Below are 15,936 nucleotides of genomic sequence, written 5' to 3'. Positions count from 1 at the left end.
TATTGGGCATAGTTAAGGGTTTTACACGGGATGAAACAAAATTAATATTGTATATGATAACAGCAGCAAGATTGTTGATAGGTAAATATTGGAAGAATGAAGCTTTGCCTACTATCGAGGAATGGACTTCGAAGATGGCCAGTTTTGCAGAGATGGCGAAGATTTCAGCATATTTAAAAGATTGTTCACAAGAGACTTATGAATGGGAATGGAAAAGGTGGATAGAATATGTTCAGAACAAATACCAAATTAGAAAGTATCAAATAGCTTTTATTTGAAAACAATGTATTAGAAATATTTTAATATAAAGAGACAAAGAGGGAAAATTATGTAGGGGGAGGGATGGGTTCAGGTATATATATCAGTGTTATTAGTTATGAGTACATAATAGGGAAGTCTGGGGGGGGGAGGGTTAGGGAGGGTTAGGGAGGACGGGAAGTTTGGGGAGGGAGGTGGGGGGGTGAAAAAAAGGGGTGAAAATGTAATTGTAAAACTTTTGCAATAAAAAAAAAAAAGTATTTAAAAGTTGGATTTAAAAATCTACAGGATTTAAGCTGCAGAAAATGGAGGTAATGAACAATGTCTTGTGATGAATCCAGGGCCGGATTTTCCTATACGCTAACTAGGCTTCAGCCTAGGGCCTCAAGATCAAGAGGGGCCTACATTCAAATTGTTAGCAAAATTAAAATTACACTTTCACTATAGGTGAAAGGGTCTCATAAGTGGAATAGCCTAGGGCCTCTTTTCATCTAAATCCGGCCCTGGATGAATCTACCCTAAACACCAAATAGCTCTATGAACTAGCTGGTTAACCAACATCATGATATACAATAATATTACTTATTTATTTAAGAGACTTACATGGCCAGTAATCTTATGTATTATAAGTCTGGGTAGCTCACAGCAATAGCAGTAAGAACATAAAGAAACAGTAAAGATAAACAAGTCCAATTCAAAGCATCCTAAAACAGCCAACATTAAAAAAAAAAAACCAAATCATTATCTCACCCTATCCCAATGTCTGGATAGACTGTAATCCTCCTTATAAAGCAAAAGTACAAATGCTAAAGAGCAGCAATATAAGTTTATATTTTTATTGATACCAAAAATTAAGTTCTGTATTTATTGCCTCTTTCACTCTCTCTCTCTCCCACTTCCTCTGTGGTATTTGAGATAATCTACCTGCGTCTTCATAACTATAGTTCCCTGTCATCCTTCAAATTATTTGGCTGTTTTCAAGTATGACAAAGGATGATGTCCAATCATTTTTTGTTAGAAAAAAGATCTTTTCTGAACCCTTTGGCATGCAAAACTTTAAGACAGAAGAAAAAGTGACTCTAACATATTTAAGAAATTGATGTATACAAACCACTTCAACACCACCTTTCAATAAAAACCCATAGCATAGCTTATAATAATAATGCAACTCCAAATGAGTAAAATAGCAAAAAGAGGATTAAAACAAACATAGTAGAAGGCCTCCAGTGATGATCGCAGAACTCTAATGGCAGTATTTCCTTCAAATTGATTATTTCTGTATAAGGGTATTCAATGTAAGCACACAGTGCCCAAAATTACAATCTGCAGCCACTATTTTGAAATCTCTCAGCTGCAAATCCTAGCAGCTAACTCCCTAATCAGGCAGTAGAAGAAAGCAAGACATATACAAAAGCTTCAACATTTCATTTGCTAAGGATCTTTCTTGTTTTTCAACTTTCAATTTGAAACAAGCAAGGCTTAGCTCATTGTAAAACAAAACATCCTCAGAATATTGTGAAACAATTAAACACTCATCAAGTTTCCAGATCCTACCACTTGAGTGAATTAAGTATTTTATGTGATGCAAGTGGCACACCTTTGGACTACAAATATTCTCACATTTTTGATGTGTCAGATACAGGTCAGAAGAAAGTGACTTTTTTAAAGGAAAAAAAAACAACCCTGCACATTAAATGAGTCATAAAAAGGGGGACTTTTTTGATGGACACTCAAGGTGATATTGTGCTTAGAAGTCTGGATTAGACTGGAGAAGACTCAAATTCAAATTTTCATTTGGCCATGCTGCTCAAAGGAAATCATCTCTCACCCAAACTATCTCTGAGGATTATATGAAGGCAACGTCTTTGTGAGCAAGCAGGCAGACTTACTGGTTGCTATATCCCCTTGAAGTTGAAGAATCTGTGGGACAGGCATCGTGAGAATAACTGTATCAAAGCAGTCAGAAGAGCCTGTACTGGTGCCTACTTCCCATTTTCCATCTTTGAGGCAGATCTGAGTAACATGGTGATTATAGAAGACATCTGCGTCTGCTGAGAAAGAAAGAGAGAAGCTAATAGATACCACAATCCCTTTGGAGTTAGGTGACTAATAAATTTAAATTAAATAACTAAATAAAAAAAATTAAATGAATAAAATCAGCGATGTAGGAGAAAAAGAACAAAAGTCTGGGAGCTGAAACAATAATACAGGTAGTCCTCAATTTACAACCACAATTGAGCCCAAAATTTATGTTGTTAAGTGAGAAATTTGTTAACTGAGTTTTGCCCCATTTTGCGACCTTTCTTGCCACAGTTGTTAAGGGAATCATGGCAGTTGTTAAGTTAGATTCACAGTTGATAAGTGAATCTGGTTTCCCCATTGACTTTGCTTGTCAGAAGGTTGCAAAAGGGGATCACATGACTCATAAATGTGAGTCAGTTGTCAAGCATCCAAATCAGTGGTGAAATCCAATTTTTTTTTATTACCGGTTTTGTGGGGGTGGCAGGGAAAGGATACTGCAAAATCTCCATTCCCACCCCACTCTAGGGGAAGGATATTGCAAAATCGCCATTTCCACCTCACTCTGGGGCCAGCCAGAGGAGGTACCGGTATTTGCCAGTTCTCTGGACTACTCAAAATTTCCGCTACCGGTTCTCTGAACTACTCAAAATTTCCACTACTGGTTCTCCAGAACCTGTCAGAACCTGCTGGATTTCACCCGATCCAAATGTAAATCACATGACCATGGGGGATGCTGCAACGATCATAAGTGTGAATAATGATTATAAATCACTTTTTTCAGTGACTAAATGAACTGTTGCCAGTCAAGGACTACCTGTACCTGATCATTGTAAAAACTGATTGTATTAACATATTTTGTCATTCATATAAACTTGAGGATGAATGTGAAGTTTCACTTTTTAATCACCTACACCCAAACAGGGGTGTCTGCAAGATTGGCTGTGTCTGTTTATGGTGGAATCATAAATGCCAAAATAGAGGCTGCAATTGTGATTAAAATTCCTCTTTTTATTTTAATATGTAATACACATGTGCCACATGTACTAAAAAGGGATGGGGTTTTGACCACTCTGTTACAACTTCCATTTTATTTTTTAACACTGGCCCTGGCGGAAGCTTCCTTCGCCCCCCCCAAGCATTTTCAGTGAATTTTATTATTCAAAAACAGAAAAATCAACAATACAACTGAAGCTCACCTGCCTTATTTAAGTAATGTTTAACAATGGATGAACTTCCTTGGGGTGTTACAAAGTTATCTACTCCTTCCTTCACCACCATTCCTTTTACTGGGGCAGTCAATGGCTTCAGGACTCCATGAGACAACAAATCTTCATAAAAGCTAAAAAGAGAGTTAATCTGTTAACCAGTTAATCTGTTGACTGCTCTTGTACGGATATTATACTGGTTTAACTGGTTGACTTTTAAATTATTTTAAAGCTTCTTTAGGATAGAAATTCAGAGTTGTAGATGAGGGGTCTCCAAACTTGGCAACTTTAAGACTGGTGGACTTCAATTTCATGCTGGATGGGAATTCTGGGAGTTTTAAAATTGCCAAGTTTGGAGGCCCCTATTTTGCATCATTGTTCCAACGATCTTTAATTGTGGCTTACTTTTGAAATTTGCCCCATAATTAAATTACATACACCAATTTGGACAACATCCTACAAGATGGGAGACATAGAATGCAAAAAAGATCCTAACTCCAACTACAACACTGAGAGGCAGAATAAAATCCTTATATCTGTTGAAGTTGATTCAGATATCAAATGTTATCCAGATGAATACAAAAATAAAGTGATAAAGTGAAAGTGAATAAAGAAGAAATTATTATATATTTCAGGGCTAACTATATGACCATATTTAATTCAAATTAAGCCACGTTCCATTTTTATCGTGGCCCATCTCCTTTTGAGGTCTTGATAGCAAAATGCTGTGCCATTTTATAAGCTATCTATAGAAATTACAGCCTTGGAACCACTAAACGTGTTAGATCGGCAACTTAGTAGCAGATCATCTGTGCTACAAAAGTAAAAATTGACTTTTTTTATAAGAACAATTTTATGAGTGACCCATAATCATTACACCCAAGATGAAATGTTCTTCTCTGCGCAAATAAAACAAGCCTTAAGAATATTTTTATGATATTATCTTCAAACCTGACATCCAGTTTTAAGATCTGATATACTAGAGTCTAGATTCTGCAGATGGAAGGAAACCTTGAAATAGGAAGGATATTTATTTAAACCTCAGAAGCTAAAATGTCCACAAGAGTCTGTAGAGCAACTGTAAAAGACATAGTGAATTACAATGAATTGCAGTGGTCACTGTTTATTACTTTCAACCAGAACAAAATGATATTATATATTATGTAATATAATTAATCAAGGAGAGAAACAACCTAGAACTAAAGAGAAATTTCCTGACAGTTAGAACAATGAATCAGTGGAATGACTTGCTTCCAGAAGTTGTGGGTGCTTCAACACTGTAGGTTTTTAAAAAGAGATTGGACAACCATTTGTCTGAAATGGTATAGGACAGTGATGGCGAACCTTTAGAGACTGAGTGCCCAAACTGCAACCCAAAACCCACTTATTTATTGCGGCAATTTAACCTGAATAATAAGGTTTTGCTACCTAAAATAACGATAAGCAACGCAGAGTTCAGCTAATTGTTCTAAGAAAAATATGATAAATGCACTTCTATGCCCCTTCATTTTTTTTCCTGCTTTTGAAATATTCCATTTAGCAACAATAAAGAAGAAAAACTTTTGTAATATCATTTCTCTTCCCCCCCTCTCTTTCTCCCTCCCCCCTCCCTCTGTTTCTCTCTCTCTCTCTCCCCTCCCCCACATGGGGGAGGGGAAAGGAACCCCTGAACTGGTGCTGGGAATGATGTCTGAAGGCCAACGAGCCCAGGAGTAGTGTGCCGAAGCTCAGCTGGCTGCTGGGGAGGCAGGGTATCCCAACACAGACAGCTCTGCAGGTAAAGAAACTGCTTTTTTTTTTTGCCGAGCCAACGCAGGGTTGCATTGTGGCTCCGCGTCATGATGGGCTTCAGGAGGAGGTGACCCCATCTCCCCCATTGTGAAGCGCATGAGTGAAAAAGTTCACTCAATCAATTTCAACTTCGCGAGATCTTTTTCTTTTGCGAGAAGTTGAAATTGATTGAGTGAAACGCGATGGAGAAACGTGATTGGAGCTGGGCTGGGGCGACTGTGCCCATGCCCAGAGTGGGCTCTGCGTGCCACGTCTCATAGGTTCGCCATCACGGGAATAGGATTTTCTCCCTGAGCAGGGGGTTGGACTAGAAGGTCTCCAAGGTCCCTTCCAACTCTGTCATTCTGTTATATCCTCTTTTGAAATTATTCTCTTTTGAAATATTTGTATAGCCTTAGTACGCAATTGCACTTACATGGGCATAGATAAGTATCTCCTGGCACACAGAAATTCTCCATTTCAAATCACATAATGCACAATTTTCATCTAGATATTTATTTACAGTGATCAGCACCCAGGGTTCATTATGAAAGGCGGATTTCATTTCTTCCTTTTTCATAGCACAACAAAGACCTCAATCTAAAAAGTCTGACATTTGGTTCCAAAAATGCACACAGCAGCATGTTTTTCAATACACTATCTAGTTAGTATCCTGTTTTAGCTTTCATCTACAGAAATAATTTAATTTGCAAGCAACATTACTCTTTCCATTGGAGTTTTATGTCTGGAGACACCAATGTAGTAACTTTTTCTAAAAGCAATGCTTCAGTGTGATGGCTCAAGAGTTATAGAGGTATAAATAAAGCTATAGTAGGAAAGAATTTGGCCTTTATCCCCTGTCCTCAGTATTGCTTTTAGAAGCAATAGTTTAAAGATTAGTTTAGAAAAATGGGTCTCAAAACTTGGCAACTTTAAGATTTGTGGACTTCCACTCCCAGGATTTCCTAGTCAGTTTGACTGGCTAAGGAATTCTGGGAGTTGAAGTCCACATGACTTAAAGTCGCCAGGTTAGGAGACTCCTGGTTTAGAATACTAAAGAAAATAAGTTCTGGAAGTTCTAGAATAATTTTAATTGGTTTTGTTTTAAATTAATGGATTATGTTTAGAGTAATGTGTGAATCCAGGCAACTGTGGCTTATTTGGCAAACTATGGTCTAGCAATTCAGCCTGGAGGTAACCAATATTCAATAAGTTTGAGAAGCTGTAAGGCAGGGGTGTCAAACTCAAGGCTCGGGGACCAGATCTGGCCTGAAGGGTGCTTAGATCTGGCTCACGGGGCCGGTCCTTTTGCTGGAAACAGCAAAGGACCGGCCTGTGGTGCCTCTGCCAGAAAAAATGAGCGTCCGTCCCGAGCTCCATTTTCGCTGGCAGAGGGTTGCAGGAGGCCATCGCAGCTGAAAACAGAGCTTGGGAGCCCATTTTCGCTGGCAGAGCGCTCAGGCAACCACAGGCGCCTGCCGATATGAGTGACATCAAGCTGGCCACACCCACCCTGGTCCCCCAAGGTCAAACACAACTCTGATGGAGCCCGCAATGAAATCGAGTTTGACACCCCTTCTGTAAGGACTCCAAACTCTTCAACACAGAACAGTCTCATCAACTCTTGCCTAAGTAAGTGGCTATGGACAACCAATTAAAATTTATAAATCACCACTTTCAATTTTCCATAATGCTTGAAGTAATGCTTCAATTTGAAAATGAAAAATGCTTTTCCATTTTATGGAAAATCTAAAATAGGCACTACAGGTAGTCCTCAATTTGCAACCATTCATTTAGTGACTATTCAAATTTACACTGAAAAAAGTAACTGGGATTAGTGAGGACTTGCACAAAGATTCCCATGTTCCATCTTGCCAATGATTAGGGACATGGCCCACATATTGTGTGCTTAGCCACAGTGTAATTATGGTTTGTTGAATAAACTATTTCTGGATTGATTCACATAATGGACTAAATCCAAGCTAAATGTGCACTGTCTGAACCCACCATATTTATGGATGTTAAATGTGTTTAGGATTACCAGCTCATCAAAAAAAAATGCTGCTCTACCATTGTGCTTTTTACAGTGCTACAGGTTGATCAAAAATCAGCAGATGAGTTGTTTTCATAATCTTGAGGGAGACACTGACACCAGGTAATGGGCTGATTTCAGACCTACACATAAATAAGACTCAATTCCTAAATTCCTACCAATTTCAAAGAGTCTATTCCAACATTACTGAGTCTTTACATGGAAGTGCAACTCAAGTTGAAACTATGGACAGTCCTTATTTAGCAACCACAATTGGGACCGACAACTCAGTTGCCAAGCAAAACAGTTGCTAAATGAAAAATCATTGGATGGTCACTGGCCATACAGTTTTATTTCAGCTTTCCTTTGCTTTTTACATCATCAGAAGGCTATGAGCACAAACTGCTGGGTAAGCCCAAATGGCAGGGAAGGTTTTTAAATGGAAGACTGCTGAGAAAAGCAACAAAGATGATATGAGGTGTGGAGGCTAAGTCATACGATGAATGATTGAGGGAACTAGGTATGTCTAATCAAATGAAAAGAAGGACTAGGGGTGATATGATAGCAGTCTTACAGTAAATACTTGAGGGGTTGTCACCGAGAAGAGGGGATTGACCTATTTTCCAAAGCACCTGAGAGCAGGACAAGAAGTAACAGATGGAGGATCGTTAAAGAGAAATTCAATCTAAATTTGAGAAATCAAATTTCTCTAAGGAGAAATTTCCTAACAATGAGAACAATTAATCAGTGGAACTTCACTCTGGAAGTTGTTGGTGCTCTGGTGGTTTTCAAGAACAGGCTGGACAATTATTTTTCCAGAATTATATGGGGTCTCCTGCTTGAGCAGCGAGTTTGACTAGAAGACCTCCAACTCTATTATTCTATGTTCTATCTTGTCTCAGAAGAAAATTCAGTAAAAAGACAAAACCTATCTTTGTCCCCATTCCCCACCCTTTGCAATGCTCACTCTGGGTGCTAAGATAATTAGCAAGAAGAAAATTGATACTTGGATTCACATTCATTGGAGAGAAAGGGACTAAAAATTAAAGAGAGTATGCAGGCACACAATGAGAAATATATTGAAAGAAATGTGTTAGTGCCAGCTGTTTGTCTAGCCTTTTGTCAGCTGCTTAAGAGGCAAACAGAAGCCTTTAGTGTGAAACTGATTAGGGTCTCGTCAGTTTCAGGCAACAGATGAAACATGGTCAAGTCACTTTTTCAGTGCTGTTGTAACTTTGAACGGGCACTAAATGAAATGTTGTTAGTCGAGGACTACCTGTACTTAATAGGTGATGTTGCAAACCTAACACAGCTCTTTATTGGAAGTAAAATTTTATTTATTAATTTTTATCCCGCCTTTATTATTTATACAAATACAGTTGTGCTCATAAGTTTGCATACGCTGGCAGAATTTATGATTTCTTGGCCATTTTTCAGAGAATATGAATGATAACACGAAAACTTTTCTTTCACTCAGTTAGTGTTTGGCTGAAGCCATTTATTATCAATCAACTGTGTTTACTTTTTCAATCATAATGACAACAGAAACTACCCAAATGACTCTGATCACAAGTTTACATACCCCAGTTCTTAATACAGTGTATTGCCCCCTTTAACATCAATGACAGCTTGAAGTCTTTTGTGGTATGTGTGGATGAGGCTCTTTATCTTCTCAGATGGTAAAGCTGCCCATTCTTCCTGGCAAAAAGCCTCCAGCTCCTGTAAATTCTTGGGCTGCCTTGCATGAACTGCACGTTTGAGATTTCCTCAGAGTGGCTCAATGATATTGAGGTCAGGAAAATGAGATGGTCACTCCAGAACCTTCACTTTATTCTGCTGTAGCCAATGACAGGTCAACTTGGCCTTGTGTTTAGGATCACTGCCATGTTGGAATGTCCAAGAACTTCCCATGCGCAGCTTCTGGGCTGATGAATGCAAATTGTCCTCCAGTATCTTTTGATAACATACTGCATTCATTGTGCCATCAATTCTGACGAAATTTCCTGTGCCTTTGTAGTTCACACATTCCCAAAACATCAGCAATCCACCTCTGTGTTTCACAGTAGGAATGGTGTACTTTTCATCATAGGCCTTGTTGACTTCACTCCAAATGTAGCATTTATGGTTGTGTCCGAAAAGCTCAATTTTGGTCTCATCACTCCAAATGACTTTGTGCCAGAAGGTTTGAGGCTTGTCTCTGTGCTGGTTGGCATATTGTAAGCGGGATACTTTGTGGCATTTGTGTAGTAATGGCTTTCTTCTGGCAACTCGACCATGCAGCCCATCTTTCTTCAAGTGCCTCCTTATTGTGCATCTTGCAACAGCCACACCACATGTTTTCAGAGAGTCCTGTATTTCACCTGAAGTTATTTGTGGGTTTTTCTTTGAATACCAAACAATTTTCTTGGCAGTTGTGGCTGAAAGTTTAGTTGGTCTACCTGACCATGGTTTGGTTTCAACAGAACCCCTCATTTTCCACTTCTTGATTAGAGTTTGAACACTTCTGATTGGCATTCTCAATTCCTTGGATATCTTTTTATATCCCCTTCCTGTTTTATACAGTTCAACTACCTTTTCCCGCAGATCCTTTGACAATTCTTTTGTTTTCCCCATGACTCAGAATCCAGAAACGTCAGTGCAATACTGGATGAAGGATGCAAGGGTCTGTCAGGAGGCCAGAAACTCATTGAACACTAACCATGAGTGAAAGAAAGGTTTTTATGTTATCATTCATATTCTCTGAAAAATGGCCAGGAAATCATAAGTTCTGCCAGGGTATGTAAACTTATGACCACAACTGTAACTCAAGGCAGCGAACATAATTCAACACACCTACCTCCTCCTATTAAATATGAGGTTTGACAGCCTCTATCCAAATGAAACCAACAACTTCTGCCTCCAAGCATTTTATAAGATGCATTTCTACATCAAAATGAATTTGTGACCAAACCCGAAGCGAACCAATTGAATTGCAAGACATTTTCACCATGTCGCCATTCATAAAACCGTGAGTGAAACCAAGCCCGTGCACAGTTATCATTCTTACCGTGAACATTTGACGGAAGAAAAAAAAAGTATTTGAATGCCAACTAACAGACTGATTGTCTGTAGAGATTCTCAGTCATCCAGGTCATGGTTGCCCCAAAGGTGCTTTTTCACAAGGCAACTGGACTTCCTTGTTTTTTCTTTGAAGACATTTCACTTCTCATCCAAGAAGCTTCTTCAGCTCTGGCTGGATGGTGGGGAAGGGAACATGGAAAGACACTATCCTGTCAGAACCGAAGCAGCTTCTTGGAGGAGAAGCAAAACATCTTCAAAGAAAAAAAAACAGTCCAGTTGCCTCCTGAAAAAAACACCTTTGGGATAAACAGAGTGATTATGTACCACCAACTCACAAATTAAACCCAAGTCCCACAGCCTCTATGGACAAGTCCATAGCAAGAATTATGAATCTGTCATCCCTGTTGCTTTAGTTTGCTTTCCCACTCTTATTTTCCAGCCTGGGCTTCATTCCTGGGATTACCTAGTGGTCTCCTATCCACAGCTTAACCCTGCTCATCCTTGTCCAGGTTAATTCAGGGCTGCCTTCCATTTTGCCCAATGCCATTTGAGCACCATTCCAGCCCCTGACCCCAAGTACGAACTACCCACCTGTTGCTACAACAGCATCGACTTCCCCCTCCTTACCCTTCTTCATCTTTCCAAGCCAAAGAGCTGCCGTTTGTTCCCTCCCCCCTCCCCCCAATTTCGCTTACCTCTGATGCGCCTTCGCATAGTGGGGCGTCCGCGTGATGTATTGGGCACCCAGATCGGCCGTGCATTTCGGATCGCGAGCGCTACGGCGCGTCGACATTCTTCCCCCTTCAAAGTCACGTGCGTGGAGACAAGCAAGCCGTTTAGCGCGCGCGCGCTGCCGCCAGCCGCCCAATCAGCTTCTCCGGAGGGGCAAACCTGAGCCTTAGTAACAGGGGAAACATTCCCCCCCCCCCGGCCACACACATACCACACACACACACACTCCTTCCCCGCACCCCACCAATCCCCGCGAAGCACGGGTTGCACGCGGGCGCTCTGGTTTGGGGCGATGACGCCGGCTGCAAATCTTTTAAGCCGTGAATCTCTCCCCGAGATTTCCCTTGGCGGGGATGCTTATTTCGGGGTTAGGGGACGATAACGTGCCATAACCCACCGAGTTACGGCTGTTAGCATCTCGAGAGTTTACCTTCTTGCTATGAAAAACCCCTTAGCAACAGGCGATCCCTATTGGAATCCCACCCGAGTCTCCCGGGGGAGGGGGGGGAGGCTTTGCCTCGGGTGTTTTGGGCGGGAAAACTCGTTCTTTGCAGTCTGACTGGGAAATGAGCTCCAGTTAAAAAAAAAAAGGGGGGGGGTGTCCTGAAATTGAGCGTCAGGCGTGTACTCCTCGAAAGGGTTTCTTAGCCACGTATAGGATCGCGTTTCCTTTGAGAGCAATCCTAAAAAGGAGCCTGACAATCCAACTCCGTGGCAGATGAATTGCTGGCAAGACGGTGGAAGGGCGGGGGGGGGGAGAGAAAAGGAGGTAGCCTGGCTGTTTTAATTTCCCTCAGGGTTAGCGGGGTTTTTGCCTTCCCGGATCCCCGCGATTAGCCGCCTTGCCTTTTCCTCACAGCAGTAGGATCTGCGCCAAACTCACCTGCGCCCTGCGCTTTATCCCAAACCACGACGCGCAGGAGGCGCTGGGGAAACTCGGCGCGCAAAAGGGCAGCGCACAGGCTACCTGTCGGCCCGGCTCCTACGATCAGAATCCGCGCCATGGCCGGACTGTCAGACAAAGGAGGCGGGCCGGTCCGGCCCACCAGATCCTCCTCCTCCTCCTCCTCCTCCTCCTTTTCCTGGAGTTTATGCAATCCAGAAGCCGAGCGCAAGCGGTCGGGCTTTTTTTTTTTGTTTTTGCTGAGGCAAAAAACCGGAGGGACAGCCTCCCGGCCCCTTTTCCCTCTTTAAGCCGTCGATTTTGCTCAGCAGCGCCGCGAGGAAAGCAGCTTTGCGCTGCGGTTAACCTCCGCAAACCGAGGGTTAGCCGTCAGAAGTCTTGATTTGGCCCAATCCCGCAGGAAAGGGCGAAATTCACTGAAAAGGAGGGGGCAGGGAAAGGCGGAAGGGTCAACTTGACCTTGAAAAGGGACACCTCTCCCCCCCCGGGCTTTGCAAACCTTCCCAGCTAAGCAACTTTGTGCGGCCGCGTTCCGTCTGGTAAACTTTCTAATTCTGGAAACTGGAAATCTACAGGAGGATTGAAATGGCTTGATCCGCATCTCCACACGAGCTGTGCATGGGGATGGATTAGAAGACCTCCAAGGTCCCTTCCAGCTCATTCTATTCTTTCTATTCCTATTCCTTATTTTTCTAATTCTATTTTGTTCTGTTCTGTTCTATTCTATTCTAGTCCTATTCTATTCTTTCTATTCCTATTTCTATTCTTCTAACTCTATTCTATTCTATCCCATCCCATCCCATCCTTTCTCAGTGGGTGAGACTTAGATGGTTCTGATCATTCAGAGTTAGAATGCCTCCATCCATCTTTTAGTAACTTGTTTTAACTAAACAAACTAAACTAAACTAGTGGGTGGGAAAGGAACTTATCGAGGTGCAATATGGTGTCTGGGATGGTATAAAGTCTCCTGCCTTGAGCAGGGGAGATGAATTGGAAGACCTCTAAGGTTCCTTCCAGTCCTTATGATTCTGTGTTCTATGTCTACTTTGGTGCTGAAGCAGAAATGAGCAGTCTTTGCTCAGTTCCATCCAGTCGCCCCGACTCTATCCCGAATTAAGGGATTACAGGGTTATTAAAAAGGAAGTTATTTTTTTTCTAATGGAGGAAGACTGTTTGCACGTTCCTGGGAGTAAATGTCTATGGCAGGGGTCCCCAAACTTGGCAGCTTTAAGACTTGTGGACTTCAACTCCCAGAATTCTTCAGCCAGGCTATGGAGATTCTCAGTCATCCAAGTCGTGGTTCTCCCAAAGATGTTTTTTCAAAAGGCAACTGGATTTTATTTTTCCTTGAAGATGTTTTGCTTCTCATCCAAGAAGCTTCTTCAGTTCTGACTGAGTTGGAGTGTGTGTGTGTGTGTGTATGTGTGTGTGCATTTAATTAAACCATGACACTCTGGACTCGTTTTTTTCTACCTTGGATGCCGCCGGCCGCAGTGGAACTGGAAGTAAAGGAAACTATCTGCCGTTCGGTGTCTGGCAAAGGATACAATTTCTGTACAGGTACATGGCTTCTGACACAGATTACCTCATTTGTGGCAGTTGCTTGATACTGTCATTGTTGGAAGTGTAATAATTGGCACTCCCTCTGCAATGCCTCAAAATCCCTCAATCTTTGCTTCAAAGTACCAAAAGTGCTTTTTCAAAAGGCAACTGGATTTTGTTTTTCTTTAAAGACATTTCGTTTGTCATCCAAGTAGCTTTTTCAGTTCCGAACTGAACTTCAGAAGTGAAGAAGCCTCTTGGAAGAGAAGTGAAACATCTTCAAGGAAAAACAGTCCAGTTGCCTTTTGAAAAAGCATCTTTGGGACAACCATGACCCGGAGGATTGAGAATCTCCATAGACACTTTATTTCTGTAGAATCTATTCTTTTCCTTTTCTTCTTTATTTAAATTTTTAAAAAGTGGTTTAAAAATTCAGTGGAAAAGCATCTTAAGGTACTTTGCAAGGCACTCTAAATTATAACTAAGCATGAAAAATGTACAAGTGGATTTATTTTTATAATATAATGAAATGAATGTTACTGTAACAGTTTTATGTTTTACATGTAAAATAAAACTTGACAGTTTAAGATTAATTTTATTAGGAATATTAATTAGATTTAATTTTAATAAGCATTTTTGTAATATTTTGTTAATTCTGTTACATTAAATAGATACAAGTGCATATTTTATGGATTACCACTTTGCAATAATTTTGTTATGTCTGTCTCAATAAAATGACCAAAGTTTTATTTTTTAAAAAAGTGAAAAGACTTAGTGCTCCTTATCTCTGGAATGTAACTAGAGATTTAAAAAATTATGTTGTAGGATGAGGACTATGTTAGTCTATGGTGGCAAAAAGTTTTGTCTCATGATTTTCTCTGTGTAGAGAATTGAATGAAATAGGAATAAAAGCTTATTATATCCTACAGTGAACTTCTCCTGTGAAGCATATGATCTGCTGTGTGATTTATTGCTGGAATAATCTGATCCCCATTAAGGGAGAAGGGAGTTTAAAAAGAGGAGGATTGTTAGACTTTCAACTGACAAATTGGTTAGAGATAAGATTCAAGATATATGGATGACTTAATTATTATAGCTTGTTTGGTTCTTCTCCTTATTAAAATACAAATCATTTATATATGTACCTTGGAGTGAACTCCATTGAACACACGTAAGATTTCTCTCAATGGAATAAAATATACTACTTGGTTTTCAAATATAAAAAGTTCTTCAAATGAAATATTTATTATGATCACAAACCAAGCATATAAAAAGTTCTTAAATGTGTTTGTATGCTAGCTACTACTAATAATTAAATCCTTGTTAAAGTGACAACACTATTATCTTCACTCACAATGTAACGTAAGTTAAGGTGGTCACAGAATAAACTTTATATCTGATTACTGTGTCATATTTCTGATGCAACATCAGAAGAAGAAATGAGAAATGTTTGGGTGGGATGAATGGAGGAGTACATGTAATTATATTTAATAACAGAGAATATATTTTGTTACTGTTTACAAGGTCTCAAAAAGATCAGGATCAACATAATTTTACACTGGCTTATAATAATGGAAAGTAAAATTATCACTTGCTTCATGCAAAGCAACTTGTTGGGTGAAAATAATAAAACTCATGTGTATATGGGAAATAACCACTAGAGGGAGGTATTGTTCTTCCTAATAGACTTCTCCATTATCCAATAGCTTTTCTATTCCATTTTTCTAATTTTAATTGTTTTCTGGTACTTTTAAAAACCTTTTTATTATATTGTAAGCCACCCAGAATCACTCTATCAATGAAATGGGAGGCATAGAAATTTCATAAATAAATTAATTAAATGAATGACAATGACAATATTTTATAAATACTCATTAAAAACAAAAATGCTGGAGAAGAATATAATTTTGGGTAAGATAAAAGGAAAGAAAAGAAGATATCAACCAATGGCAAGATGGATGGACTCAGTTACAACAGGCATGGCTCCCCTTGGCAGACTGAAGGACCAGATGGGGATAAAGTGTCCTGGAGAAAATCTATGTGATCAAAAGAGTTGACTGTAATTTTATATACTATCGATTTATCAACTTCAAAGTTTCTTACAATTTCAGGGTATCTGACCATGTTGAAGCTAAGTGTCTAACAATAAGTAGCTCTAAGGTTATATTTGCAGGTATGAATAGCACATACATTGTTTTTAATACATAGGCAATTTTCCCCATAACTTTTGCATAGTTTACATGTTTTCATTATATACTCAGGTCTTGTGAAAGCTTGTTTTAATTCTTGGGTTTTGGTATGTTACAATCATCTTTGGGAATTTTTTTCTCCTATTATGAATAAAGAATATGTACTCCATGGTAGCTTTATGGTTTTGGAAATAAAGAGCCAGAGCAAGATAAAGTGAAACT

At 39.8% G+C, this 15,936-nt stretch overlaps 1 protein-coding gene across 4 annotated transcripts in view; it reads right to left on the bottom strand.

Annotated features, from left to right (window-relative positions):
* The window catches only part of RNLS (renalase, FAD dependent amine oxidase), a 138,931-nt gene extending 126,740 nt beyond the window's left edge, over window positions 1-12,191 (bottom strand). For 2 of the 4 annotated variants that reach the window (XM_034425939.2, XM_087871765.1), the window contains exons 1-4: window positions 11,963-12,118; window positions 11,043-11,148; window positions 3,477-3,619; window positions 2,148-2,306 (exon numbers count right to left, since the gene is read on the bottom strand). In XM_034425939.2, coding sequence (XP_034281830.1) covers window positions 2,148-2,306; window positions 3,477-3,619; window positions 11,043-11,148; window positions 11,963-12,083 — 529 coding nt within the window. In that variant the 5' untranslated portion in view covers window positions 12,084-12,118. Of the gene's footprint in view, window positions 1-2,147; window positions 2,310-3,476; window positions 3,620-11,042; window positions 11,149-11,962 lie in introns of all 4 variants that reach the window. The other 2 variants (XM_034425937.2, XM_034425940.2) reach the window with 2 other exon arrangements.
* Window positions 12,192-15,936: the final 3,745 nt, after the last annotated feature.

Source organism: Pantherophis guttatus, chromosome 6 (genome assembly GCF_059756535.1).
Source record: "Pantherophis guttatus breed Tessera chromosome 6, ASM5975653v1, whole genome shotgun sequence".
NCBI classification, from domain to species: Eukaryota; Metazoa; Chordata; class Lepidosauria; order Squamata; family Colubridae; genus Pantherophis; species Pantherophis guttatus.
Note: the sequence above shows the minus strand (reverse complement) of the source record. Positions and strands in the feature narration are given on the sequence as shown.